The sequence below is a fragment of the Micromys minutus genome (genome assembly GCF_963924665.1).
Source record: "Micromys minutus genome assembly, chromosome: 25".
Classification (NCBI taxonomy): domain Eukaryota; kingdom Metazoa; phylum Chordata; class Mammalia; order Rodentia; family Muridae; genus Micromys; species Micromys minutus.
The window spans coordinates 2,917,314-2,930,360 of NC_137960.1; the positions used below are offsets into that span (position 1 = coordinate 2,917,314).

The 13,047-nt window shown below is 49.1% G+C and overlaps 2 protein-coding genes across 3 annotated transcripts; one reads left to right on the forward strand and one right to left on the reverse strand.

The window, feature by feature from the left end:
* Nucleotides 1-2,336: 2,336 nt before the first annotated feature.
* Nucleotides 2,337-3,439, forward strand: LOC308436913 (lymphocyte antigen 6G6e-like; the record flags this gene model as incomplete). 2 transcript variants are annotated; one of them, XM_080937920.1, is made up of 3 exons in its annotated part: nucleotides 2,337-2,388; nucleotides 2,989-3,114; nucleotides 3,219-3,439. In XM_080937920.1, 3 exons carry the CDS (start codon nucleotides 2,337-2,339, stop codon nucleotides 3,437-3,439), a joined length of 399 nt encoding a protein of 132 aa, XP_080794046.1. The 2 variants fall into 2 exon arrangements, with proteins under 2 accessions (XP_080794046.1, XP_080794047.1); XM_080937921.1 differs by having other exon boundaries at nucleotides 2,989-3,086; nucleotides 3,219-3,386.
* A 1,482-nt stretch (nucleotides 3,440-4,921) lies between these two features.
* On the reverse strand, nucleotides 4,922-10,385 carry LOC308436752 (lymphocyte antigen 6 complex locus protein G6f; the record flags this gene model as incomplete). Its single annotated transcript, XM_080937727.1, has 6 exons — nucleotides 4,922-4,988; nucleotides 5,799-5,865; nucleotides 6,011-6,172; nucleotides 7,966-8,229; nucleotides 8,316-8,645; nucleotides 10,328-10,385. The coding sequence occupies 6 exons, from the start codon at nucleotides 10,383-10,385 to the stop codon at nucleotides 4,922-4,924; spliced, it is 948 nt and encodes a 315-aa protein (XP_080793853.1).
* Between the last annotated feature and the right edge of the window lie 2,662 nt (nucleotides 10,386-13,047).

Sequence of the window (13,047 nt, forward strand, 5' to 3'; positions counted from 1 at the left end):
TGTTGCTGGTTTTGAGACAAGGCTGGCTTTGAACTCCTGATCCTCCTGCCTCAGAGTCTCAAGTGCTGGGATTACCAGCATGAATCACCATGCCTGGCTTCAATACCAATTTTAAATGTCCTGTTTATTTTATTTTGTTTTAAATTATATATATATATATACATACATACATACATGTATATGTATGTGTATGTGTATATGTATGTGTATGTGTATGTATATATGTATATGTATGTGTATATGTATATGTATGTGTATGTGTATGTAAATGTGTATATGTATATGTATGTGTATGTGTATGTAAATGTGTATATGTATATATATGTGTATGTGTATGTAAATGTGTATATGTATATATATATGTGTATGTAAATGTGTATATGTATATATATGTGTGTATGTGTATGTGTATGTAAATGTGTATATGTATATATATGTGTATGTGTATGTGTATATGTATATGTATGTGTATGTAAATGTGTATATGTATGTGTATGTGTATATGTATATGTATATATAATGTGGTTTGTGTGTATATTTGCTTGTTGAGGCAGTCTTAGACACAGCCTAGGCTAGCCAACCACTCAGCATGTAGTCCAGGCTAGCCTCAAATTTATGGCAATCCTCCTGTCTCAGTCTCTTGTGTGCTGGGTTATAGGCATGTGCCATCACACCTGGCTTCCTCTTTTAATTTCTTTCTCAAAAAGATTTATTATATGTGAATGAACATTGTGCCTATATATAATGTACCCCATGTGTGTGCCTAATGGCAGTGGCGGCCAGAAGAAGCACCCAACACTCGGGGACTGAGTTAACAGTTGGTTGTGAGCCACCAAGTGGGTGCTGGGAATTGAACTCAGGTCCTCTGCAAGAGTAACAAGTGCTCTAAATTGTCCAGCCATCTCTCCAGCCCCCTTAGTTTCTTTTAAAAAAAGAATTTACTTGGGGCTGAAGTGATAGATAACTCCGAGATAAGAATGCTTGCTGCTCTTTTGAAAGAACAGCTTCCTCTCCCAGTATCCATCTTTTAAAAATAGCCCTGTGTGGTAGTGGGTGTCCAGAGGCAGGTTGATCTTTGTGAGTTCAAGGCCAATCTATTTTACATAGTGAGTTCCAAGTCAGTCAAGAAAAGCCCAATCGATAAGTTAGTAAAAATTTATTATTTGTCACCTTGTGAGTACAGGTGGATGCATGCTGTTGTACACTTACTTGTGGGGACCAGAGGACAACTCTGTGCAGTTGGCTCTGCTTTCTACCTTTATGTGGGCTCCAGGGTTCACACTCAGGCCCTCAGCTCACACCGCAGGCACTCACACCTACTGAACTATCTCAGCATCGAGTTTTAGTTTCTGATATGGTAAATACTGATAGAATTCAAAGGAAAGAAAGTACTGTGGGGTTGCCAGTCATTTTTCAGAATATAGGTGCTGAGATGCCCACCACCTTCTTCTTTGCCGTGGTCCTCTTGATGAAGTGTTTATTTTTGTTGGTACTGGGAATGGAACCCAGGGATGCCCAGGAGTTGGATAAACTCTCTAAAACTCCCTGTCCCCACTCAGTCTTTTAATCCCTAGCCTTCTTTACAGCCACTGTCCCATCCTAGAAACCTTTCCGGTCTTTTTTTTCCCCCACTTTCTTCGTAGAGGAAGGACATGCATCCTTCTAGCCGGGGCTCCTGATTAATTCTGTCCTGCAACATTGTAAAGCCGGGAGGGATAATTATGGGGTAGCAGTGTTGAAGCTTGGGGTTGGGGGAGTGAATCAAAGGCATGAGAGCTAGGTGGGGGAAGGGCCCCCCCACAGCTGGGCTTGGTAGGTGGGGTGGGGTGTGGGAATGGGTGGGTGGGCTTTGTTGATACCACACTCAACAGGGCTCTGACATCTGGGGCAGGGGAGGGTTCAGAGTGTGACTTTGAGAGGCATACATGCTCTGATGGGAACAGACAAAAACAAAAAACAAAAATACAAAACAAAAAAAAAGAAAAAGAAAAAAATAAACAAAAAACAAAGAGAACAAGAACAGCTTGAGCTGGAGGGAGGGAGGAGGCTGGAGGGAAGGCGGCAGACACAGCTCGAGAGAGGCAGACAGCTGGGCTGAGTTAACAAACAGGGAGAAAACAGAAGACCCTTAAGGCAAGCATGGGCAGGAGGAGAGAGACTCAGGTGTGGGGAACAGAGGGCTGTTGTGTCAGGCAGACGAATCTCTTGAATTTCTCGCTTCTCCACACCCCAGATTCTCTCCCTCGGTCTGTTTGTGGGTTCCTCCCTGTCTTAAGCAGGTGTGTCTGACTCGGGGTACAGGTCCTGCTCTGCCAGATTGCTGAGCCGTTCCTGCCATGGGTCTGTCCAGTGCCTTCCTTGGCATCCTGTTCCTTTCTGGGACACTGGGTAAGAGTAGACTGGGGACAGGGACAAGGGACAGGGGCTGTGCAAGGGCTGAAATGGAGAGAGGAAAAGGGAGCTGACAGAGGTGAAGAGAAATGGGGAGATTCTCCTTGGGAGTCTGAGGCAGGGGGATCCGGACTCCTGGGCCAGCCTGGGCCAGCCTGGGCCAGCATGGGCTAAGTCTCAAAAGGCCAGAGGGAGGGGAGCATTTGAGAGCAGTTCTCGGTTCCCACCTTTGCCTCTCATATCTGTCTCTGTGCTCAGTGCCTTGGTCAGTGCTGAGTCTTGCTTCCTCCTGTCTCTGGCACCATCGACTTTTGGGTCTCCCTTTCCTGCTCATGGGTCTGGCTTTTTGCATCCCTCTCTGCTGATTTGTTTCTCTTGGCACTCTCTGTTCCTGTCTGTCTGTCCTGGCCACCCTGTCTGTCTTGTTTCTGCCTGGTTCTTTGCACCCTCTTTCCTTCCTTAGCTAGTTTACATTCCCATCAGCTTCTGTTTTATGGCTTTCTCCGTCCTTTGTGTGTCAACCCTCTGTGTGTCCCAGAGGTCTGGCCTTTGCCTCTTACCTTCTCCTTCCTGCCTTGATCTCTGCTGACCCAACAGGTCTCACCACTTCCCCGAGCAGAGGGCGACTCCGCTGTTACACCTGCGGCTTTGCCAAGCCCTGCTACCCTGTTCCCACGGAGTGTGGAGAGGACGAGGTGTGCGGTGTCAGTGTTGGCACCTCAGGTAGGACCCTCGGGTCGAAAGGCCCTTCTTGGGGTGGCTCCTCACCTCTCTCTCTCTTTCCTGTTGTCCCTGCCGCCCCAACCTCAGCATATTTTGTTCCACAGAGCAAAATGAGGTCATCGAGCGGAAAGGCTGCCTCCCAAGAGCCCAGTGCCCTCTGCTGGGCCATGCGACCTACTGGTCACGGTTGTACGCTCTCCGGCACCAGTGCTGTGAGCAGGACCTGTGCAACGCTGCTGCCTCACAGCGACCCCCCAGCCTTCCCCTCATGACGCTGCTGCCCCTCGCGGCCCTTTTCGGCTGGGGAGTCCATATCTTCCTCTAACCCGTGCGTCCATGACCGACAACCCAGGACTCCAATGTCCCGTCAAAACACCTGCACAGATGCTTTTGAGCCACGCCCAAGAACATCACTTTATATAAAAAACCTCAGCCACCGAACCCAGTACCTCTACAGATCTGGCTCCTGGCTCCTACGGCCGGAGTTCTGCTTCCCGCATGCAAGTATCCGGAACCTCGCCTCTTAAGAAACCCCTGCTGTCTTTAACCTAGTTGTCCCAGGTCAGCTACCCTGAATGAGCTGTGGGGTCCCAGGCAAGGGGACAGAAGTGGCACTGGGGCTGGTGAGAAATAGAACACTCTAGGGGACATGTAACTCAGTACCCGGGGGTCTCAAGAACAGAAGGCTACCTTGGGGAACCATTAAAAGTGTATTTAATAAAAGGGCTATTGGGTAGAGATATAGCTCAATGACAGAGTGCTTGCCTGCCTACAAGGCCCTGGGTTCAGTCCCCTACAGCACCCGTTAATCAATCATCAATAAATAAGATGTAAAAATATCAAGTGTGTGAGCCTGGTAAAGATGCGTGTGATGGTGTTGGTGAAGCACACAAGGGTGCGCTTTAAGAATGAACTATAGCGGGCAGAGCAGATGGCTTCGCTGAGGCCGTCTAAGCACACGAACCTTGCTTTGGATGCAGGCACCCACTTTAAAAGCTCAGTGATTCAGGGCACTGGCTGTTCTTACAGAGGACCCGAGGTTTGGTTCCCTGCACCATGGTTCACACACATCTGCAATCCCAGTCCCAGGGAATCCCGTGCCCTCTTCTGATCTCCTCGGTCACTGAACACAATGTGACCCACAGGTGTGCACGGAGGCAAAACACCAGTACACATACAATGTTTTAAAATTAAGATAAAAAGCCAGGTATAGCCACACTCGGGTGCTTGTGACTCCAGAAGAGGGGCAGAGACCGGGGATCTGTGGGGATTGCTGGCCACAAGCCTAGCTCCATGTTTAGTGACCCTGTCTCAAAGGAATAAGGACATCTGATATCTTCTGTATGTGCACTGGTGTGTGCACATGTGCATTTGCATGTATACAACACACACACACATGCACACACAAACAAACAAGAGTGAATTATGACTGCTTGGTGGCTTGGGCTGGCACACTAGACCCTGAATGGTCCCCAATGCCAGCTTCTGTCTGTGTGGCTGACATCCTCTTTCCGGAGCCGCTGCAGTTTGTAGCCTTTCCTTCGAAAGCCAAGCTTGAACCAAGAGTCAAAAGGGGCACCTGGCCGGGCTGCTTGTGATGGGGGTTTGGCATGAGGGGTGTGTGGTCTGGGGCCCAGCTCATATCTGGAGGCTGGAGACTGGCTTCTGTGAGAACACTGACACCTTTCAGTTCCTCTGTTCCGACAAGCCTGGAGGTACTCACTCCACTAGGGATGTATCTGCCAACCCTTGCCTTTGCTTCCGCTAGCCAGGGAGATAGCAAGAGACTGGGGGGGGGGGGGGAAGCTCACAGTGAGTCAGGAGTGATGAGCCGCTCGCTCGCTCGGTGCTGATAGAGAACCACAGAGGAGCGCCTGTGCCCGGATAAGGACAGCGCCCCAGCCGGCTGACGACAGGCAGGCATTCCCATTTAGGTTTCACTCCCTCCCGGTCCATCTGAGGAAGTCTGGGGCCTGATTAAAGAGGCCTTGTTCCCTCTCAGCTTCTCTTTGTGCGAAGAAGATGGGGAGGGGAGGTCAGGTTTACTCCCAAGCCTGTTGAGTCTCCCAAACCTGCCGTTCACTTTCCAGACTCCGCCTGCCTGGTCTGTCAGCATCTCTCTCCTGTTCCTCCCACACGCGTGTACTTCAGCCTCTCCTACGGCAGATGCCCCACCACTACTCATGTCTCTGGGCTCTCCTGTCCCTCCTCCCCAAAACAGGCTCTCCTGTCCCTGACTCCAGACCCCAAAACACTCCCTTCTCACTCTGAGTCACCACCAACCACAGCTGCTTTAAGACAGGAGACCACACCTGTTTTTGTTGGTGACATCACAGAATGATGTTACTCCCTTCCTTATGTTGTCCCTGGCGGTTGGAAGCCTAGTAGGAGTCACACCCTCAGCCACCCCTTTGCCGAGGTTTCCAGGGAGCCCTTCAGGTGCCAGTAGCCAGAGACACAGGACCGCAGGCCACACTTTCCGAGGAGGCAGATATGTCCAAGGTTACCTGGTCTTGTGGGTGGGCGGGCTGTTGAGTTTGCAAAAACAGAAAGCTATGTTAAAGCTTCCGGACTTTCTCAGGAACCACGACCCCCATCTGTAATCCAACTCCAGGTTCCAGGCCACGACCTCTCGTGCTCAGCCCCCCTGGGATTTAAGGCTCCATTCTCTAGTTGTTCCTTACCTAAGGCGGGCCAAGTGTATGTTCTCATAGACCTGGACTTCAGGTTTGAAATGAGGAACTGAGGGTTCTGGGGGAAAGAAGCCACACGGTGTGCAGTCACCGAGTAATTCCGGGATGATATATTCCCTGCCTCCCCCCCACCCCCAGAGCAGACAGGCTCTAGATATGAGCCTGACCCTCTGCCACACATCCACTCTCTGGGAAAGACTCACCTCTGTCCTGAGACCCCTGGGCCCTCCGCCGCCTCCAGATCACTATGCTGAGGGCTAGGATGGTGACCCCTTGACCTGCTGTGAACAACAGCACCAGGATCCAGGACACGTCCCAGCCCGGGAGAGGGGCACAAACGGTGGGAGAAGGTTCTGCAGAAGCTGCTGTAACAGGAAGGACGAATGTCAGGCAGTGCCCACACACATTCAAATATGCACACACACACACACACACATACACACACACACATACACACACGTGCAAATCACACACGTGAAAATGGAAAGAGGGGAAAAAATGCTTTAGTGTTTGCATTTCTCCAATTCCTTATTCATCCATCTTTTTCTAGGCCTTGCTGTCTTGAAACAATGGCCGTTTGCTCCTCTCTCTGACTGATAAATGGGTCATTCTCCATCTGGTAATGTTCATTCTCTATATAAAGGCCTTTTATTTTGTATAACAATAATCCACTTTCTGCTTTGGTCTTCCCTGTCCACAGAGCATTATACCACAGTGTACACATTATACCTCTTCGGAAGTCCGGGTCCCAGAAGTCCCTATGCACTCTCTCTTGCCATGGGAAAGTCCACACAGTAATAGATTAGTCTGTTTCTTTCTTCTGCTTGTTCTTGAGAAAGGCCTCATGAAGTCCGGACTGGCCTTGATCCTGTGTCAGCCTTCCAAGTCCTGGGACTGAAGGTGTGCGCCACCATGCTTGGCTTTTATTCTGACCTATTCCTTGTCTTTCTTTCTTTTTTTTTTTTTTTTTTTTTTTTTTGGTGGGGGTAGGGAGAGTGAGGGAACAGAGCCTCTCTCTATGTCCCTGATTGGCCTGAAATTTGCTGTGTAGACCAGGCTGGCCTTTAACTCACAGACATTGACGGCCTCTGCCACCTGAGAGTAGGATTATAGCACAGACCTATTTCTTTTATTTTGATGATTCTACTTATTTTTAGAGAAGCAAGGTTGGGCTGGAGATGGCTCAGTGGTTAGAACACTGACTGCTCTTCCAGAGGTCCTGAGTTCAACTCCCAGCAACCACATGGTGGCTCACAACCATCTGTCATGGGATCCGATGCCCTTTTCTGGTGTGTCTGAAGACAGTTACAGTGTACTTATATACATAAAGTAAATCAATCTTTAGAGAAGTAGGGTCACATGTAATGCAGGCTGGCTTTGAACTCACCATTGAGCCAAGACTGTTCTCAAACTTTTGATCCTCCTTCTACCTCCCATGTGCTGAGAGGTCTGTGCCACCCGTGCCCTGCTTAAATCAGCCCGTTTCTTTCTTGTGTGTGTGCATGGCTGTGTGTGTGTTCATGTGTGTGTGTTCATGTGAGTGTGTGCATGGCTGTGTGTGTTCTTGTAAGTGTGTGCATGTGTGTGTGTTCATGTGAGTGTGCATGTGTGTGTTTGTGTGTGTGTTTGTGCAAACGCATGCATCGTGGCAAGAGAACATCTGCCAGTGTTTTTCCTTAGGATCCACCTTATTTTGTGAGATGAAGTCTCTCAGTGGTCTGGTGCTCACAAAACAGGCCAGGCCAGCCGGCTTGAGAACCCCAGGGTCCCATCTGCCTCGGTCTCCCGAGTGTGGGGACTACAAGTAGACATCACCATGCCTGGCTCTTTCTTATGACTCCTGAGTTCAAACTCGGACTCGCATGTTTGTGTCACAAGCACTTCACTTGGCTGCGCTCTCTCTTCACCCCTAGATTAACCCCTTTCGAAACAGTGGTATATCCCACCAAGGTAGACCTTGGTTCCTGGTCTGGTCTGGAAAGCCAGGAAGTTGTTTTAATCAAGTATTCATTGTGATAGACTTGGTCAATGAGGGGGCTGGGTGAACCTTCCCCTGTAGGTAAGCTACCCTCTAGTTACTGGCACGATTTGCCCTCTTTCCCAACTTTGAGAGATGTGCCAGAGAGAAAACCCTTCTCCATTCCCTCCCTCATTTTACCTGCCAGGCTAAAGCTGAATCTTTTGTTCTGAGGCATAAGGCAGCGGATGTTCCTTGGCCTGCGGGCCCTGGACTCAGGAACCCCCTCTGAAGGACACACCAAGAGCAAGGCAGCCCCTTCTCCCCAAAAGTACTGAGCATGTCCTCTCACAGGGTTCCTTCCCTCTAGCCAGGTCACGGAGTCCAGACGCCTGGCAGGGACCACAGAGCACAGGAGAGCGGAGCAAGAGGGGCCGTCCGGAGACTTCACAGAGAACTGGGACCCTGGCAGGAGAGAGGGGCTCCTCAGTTTCCTGTGTGGTTTCCCTGCACTCTCCAGTGTCCAGAGAGGTCTTCAGAGCCCGACTCACCTTTGACCACAGAGACATCATACACTCTCCAGTTCTGGTACTTGTGGTTCTGATCCATCACCGTACACCAGTACCGCCCAGCATCTTCATCTCTGGACCCCTCCAGCAACAGGGAATAATTTCCGAGGAGTTTGAACCTGGGATCAGGTTCAGGTTTCCCAAGGTCTGAGACCGGCCTGTCTACTTGGACCTGGGCCACCAAGATGGTGGAGGGGCTTGTTACCGGGCTGCGGAACCAGGTTAGAAGTTGACCCCCAAGTAGGGAGGGTGGAGAAGGACAAGGCAGCTCTATTGACTCCCCTGAGGCTACATAGATGGTCTGGATGCTGTCTGTGGAGAAAGAGCAGTGTCAGAGTCCAGCTGTCCAGGCCTTCTGCTTTTTCTCTATCTCCCACTTTCCTTTCCTTCTGGGGTCTCCAAGCCCTGGTTTAACTGGTGAGCATTTCTCCAGTGACTACTAGGAGGAAAGGGAGGTTGGCTGGAAATGTAGCTCAGCCATAAAGTGCTTACCTCAGGTTTTGGGTAGCTGGAAAGGGTACTTTCCCAGTGTGTGTGACTTTGGTTCCAAGCGTGGCTTAAACCCATAAAATGAATGTGTGGGCACAGACCTGTGATCCCAGCACCCAGAGACAGGAAGATCAGAAGTTCAGTGTCGTCCCTTGGCTGCTTAAAGGGTTCAAGGTTACCCTGGGATACACAAGTCCCAGAAAGAGCTGGGGAGGGGAGGTAAGATTGGAAAGGCTTTCTGTCAGTGAGAGGCTCGGTCTGGGTCAGGACAGAAGGAGGCTGCAATTGTTGGTGAAATCGCGTCTCTCCTCACACATCTCACTCAACTGTTTTTATTTCCTACGGGAACGAAGCCAGGCAGCACACAGGTAATATGGGTACACGTAGGAAGCTGAGGAGGAAGGATGGCACTACATAATAAATATACTACATGTTTATATAATAAAATGTATAACAGCCAAGGCTGCTATAAAGCAACACCCTCTCTCGAAGCAAACGAACAAAAATAAAAATAGAATAAGGGAGCTGGAAGCTGGGTGTGGAGGCACACCTGCAGTCACAGCATTTGGAGACAGAACACTTGAACCCTCTTTGCCTTCAGTCCTGGGGAGACTGGCTTCTGTGATTTTTCTCATTGGTTTGACAAAAATACCTGGTTAAACAACTTAAGGGAGTAAGATGAGTATTATTATTATTATTATTATTATTAGGTTTTTGAGACAAGGTTTTGCTGTATAGCTCTGGTCATCCTGGATCTCACTCTGCGTAGACCAAGCTGTCCTCGAACTAAAAGATCAGCCTGCCTCTGCCTCCCGAATGCTGGGATCAAAGGCGTACACCACCACTGCTCTGCTGGAAGTAAGATTTCTTTTGGCTCATGGTTTAAGCTATCCTAGCAGGAAATGTATGGTGGTTGAAACAGACTTGCATTTGGATGGACTTCAGAGCAGAGAAAGGGGAATGCCTGTACCCCACTGGCTTTGCCTTTTCCCCATTTTTATTTAGCCTAAGACCCCAGCCCACTGAGTGGTACCACCCACATTCAAGGTCACTTTTACCTCCTCAGGTTAAAACTCTGGGAATGTCCTCACAGACATGCCTAAAGGTATGCGTACCAGAAGGTTTGCCACCACAGCCACATAGCAAGACCCTTGTGTCCTCAAGTTGACTGTGTAGTTGAGGATTACCTGGGTCACCTGGTCTTGCTGCTATCTCTGCCCAGGTTCTGGGGTTACAGGGATAGCACACCGAGCCAAGTTTATGTGACAATAAGGATCAAACTCTTGGCTGGAGATGAACTGAGAACTCTACACATGCTAGGCCAGCATTCTCTGAGCTAGATCCCCAGACTCGGTGTTTATCTCTTTTAAAAATACAGGAAACTGTATAAAATCTAGGCCCCTGGGACCTCTGGGTCTCCTCAGGGCTGAAGCATTCAGGAGAAGCAGCCTAGGTCCCTCCCAACCTTTTAAGTAGCAGCAGAACCCCTCACCCCTGCCCCTTACCTGCAGCAGCCTGGAGGTGCCCGCACAAAGGCAGGAGGAGGAACAGCACAATTGCCATGAGAAGATCCTGCCAAGCTCCCCTGCTGCAAGGACCTGGTGTTTCCAGGGAGGAAGCAGAACACAGATAAAGCCCCACAGTCCCTGGGCTGGACCCGTGTGGAGACTGAGAATGCAGAGATAAAACTCAGTCGCACGTCATCCTGAGGAAAGGGAGCTTACATTTTTCCTTTCTGGGAGTCAGATCCTGGTGCAAGCTGCTCTTGTGTGGAAGGAACCCCAGATGGCTCCCTTCCTCCCCTTCCTCCACCTAGAAGCCTTCTGCAGCTTCTCGTCTATCCCCAAGAACCAAATGGCTCAGTTGGTGATATCCTTGGCACCCAGCACCAAACTGCACATCCAGGCCATACGTGATCTCAAATGACTGTTCCTATGGTTGCCTGGCACACCAGAGACGGTTCCAGAGCCCCTGAGGAGTGTGTTTGGCTGTCACTCAAGGACAAGCATAGCAGGGACCCAGATCGCTCATGGATGCCCAGGTTCAGAGCAGATCTCTATATACTTCCAGTTGTTTATAATGTGTTATTTAGGCAATTGGTTACTTTTTGGCTTTTTTTTTTTTTTTTTTTTTGAGATGGGTTTTCAAGTTGAGGTTTCAAGTTGTCCCGGTTGACTTCAAACTCAAACCCACTCCGTAGCCAGATATGACCTTGAATTCTTGATCATCTGCCTCCCAAGGTGTGGGATGACAGGTGTGCATCATTAGGAACAGCTAATTACTTATTCCAAACATAGGACAGGTTATTTGCCACGGAGCTATTCTCCCCAGCTATTAAACTATTTTCTTTTGGGTTGGTGTGATGGCTCCAAGGGTTCTGCCTTTGTCAACAAGCTTAGCAACTGGAGCTCAATCCTCAGGACCCACATGGTGTGAGAAAAGAACTGACTCCCCAAACTGTCCTCTGACCTTCACAACATTCGACTTGCTGGCAAGTTTTCTTTCTTTCTTTTATTGGATATATTTTATTTACATTTCCTGGTTTCCCCTCCATAAACCCCCTATCCCATCTCCCCCTACTTCTATGAGGGTGCTCCCCCACCCACCCACCCACCCTCTCCCACCTCCCCACCCAGACATTCTCCTACATTGGGACATCGAGTCTTGGCAGGACCAAGGGCTTCTCCTCTCATTGATGCCCAACAAGGCCATCCTCTGCTACATATGCAGCTGGAGCCATGCCTCTTTGGAGAGTGGTTTAGTTCTTAGGAGCTCTGGTTGGTTGGTATTGTTCTTATGGGGTTGCAAACCCCTTCAGCTCCTTCAGTTCTTTCTCTAACTCCTCCATTGGGGACCCCATTCTCAGTTCAGTGGTTGGCTGTGAGCAACCACCTCTGTATTTGTCAGGCACTGGCAGAGACTCTCAGGAGACAGCTATATCAGGCTCCTGTCAGCATGCACTTCTTGGTATCAGCAATATTGTCTGGGTTTGGTGGCAGTATATAGACTGGATACTCAGGTGTGGCAGTCTCTAGATGGCCTGTGGTTCAGTCTCTGCTTCAAACTTTGTCTCCATATTTCCTCCTGTAGATATGTTTGTTCCCCTTCTAAGAAGGACTGAAGCATCTGCACTTTGGTCTTCCTTCTTCTTGAGCTTCATGTGGTATGTGGATTGTGTCTTGGGTAATCCAGCTGGCGAGTTTTCAATGTCAACTTTACATGGAAGGACACCATGGGAAGAGCAAATCTTAAATCTTAATCCAGAAAATGCCTCCACAGGATTGGCCTGCAGGCATATCTGTAAGGAATTTTCTCAGTTAGTAATTGGTATACAGGGCTCAGCTCCCTGTGGATGGTGCCACCCCTGGGCATGTCATCCTGAATGATGCAAGAAAGCAGACTGGAGTGCTTACTCAAGCCAGTAAGCAGAACCACTCCATAGCCTCTGCGTTAGCCTCCAGGATCCTGCTTTACCTGCGTTCCTGCCTTAACTCCCTTCAGTGATGGACTGTGGTGTGGAAGTAAAGCAGGTGTGACTCACACCTTTAACCCCAGCACTTGAGAGGCAGAGGCAGGCAGGCCTCTATGAGTTCCAGGTCAGCCTGGTCTACATAGTGAGTTTCGGGACAGCCAGGGCTACATAGTGAGACTCCGTCTTGGAAAACAAACAAACAAACAAAAAACCAAGAGCTGGGGGGGGGAAGCCCTAATGAAGTGTCTAAGTCTGGGTTAATATTGCTGTGATGAAATGCCATAACCTTGGGGAGGAAAGGGTTTATTGGCTAATACTTCCACATCACAGTTCATCAGTCAACTCAAGATGGGAGCTCAAGCTGATCAGAAACCTGGAGGCAGAAGCTGCTACAGAGGCCATGGAAGGGTGCAGCTTACTGACCAGCTCCTTTCCATTGTAGATCTGCATGAGAATGACCACTGACCACTAATGACCACTCCAATACAAGGCCAATAAAATCGCCTCTGCCAATGGCATGAATGTAAAACTCTCATACATGCAGGCTGTGTATGTGTTGGGGTACACACACAGATGTAATTTTAAAATGGGGGGGTTGGTTCAGGAGTGATGCATTCCTTTAAAATTCTAGCACTTTGGTTTTGTTTGTTTTTGTTGTTTTTAAACTGTGGTATATATACACACACGAATTTTTTAAAATTTTATTTTATGTATGAATACACTGTAGCTGTCTTCAGACACACCAGAAGAAAG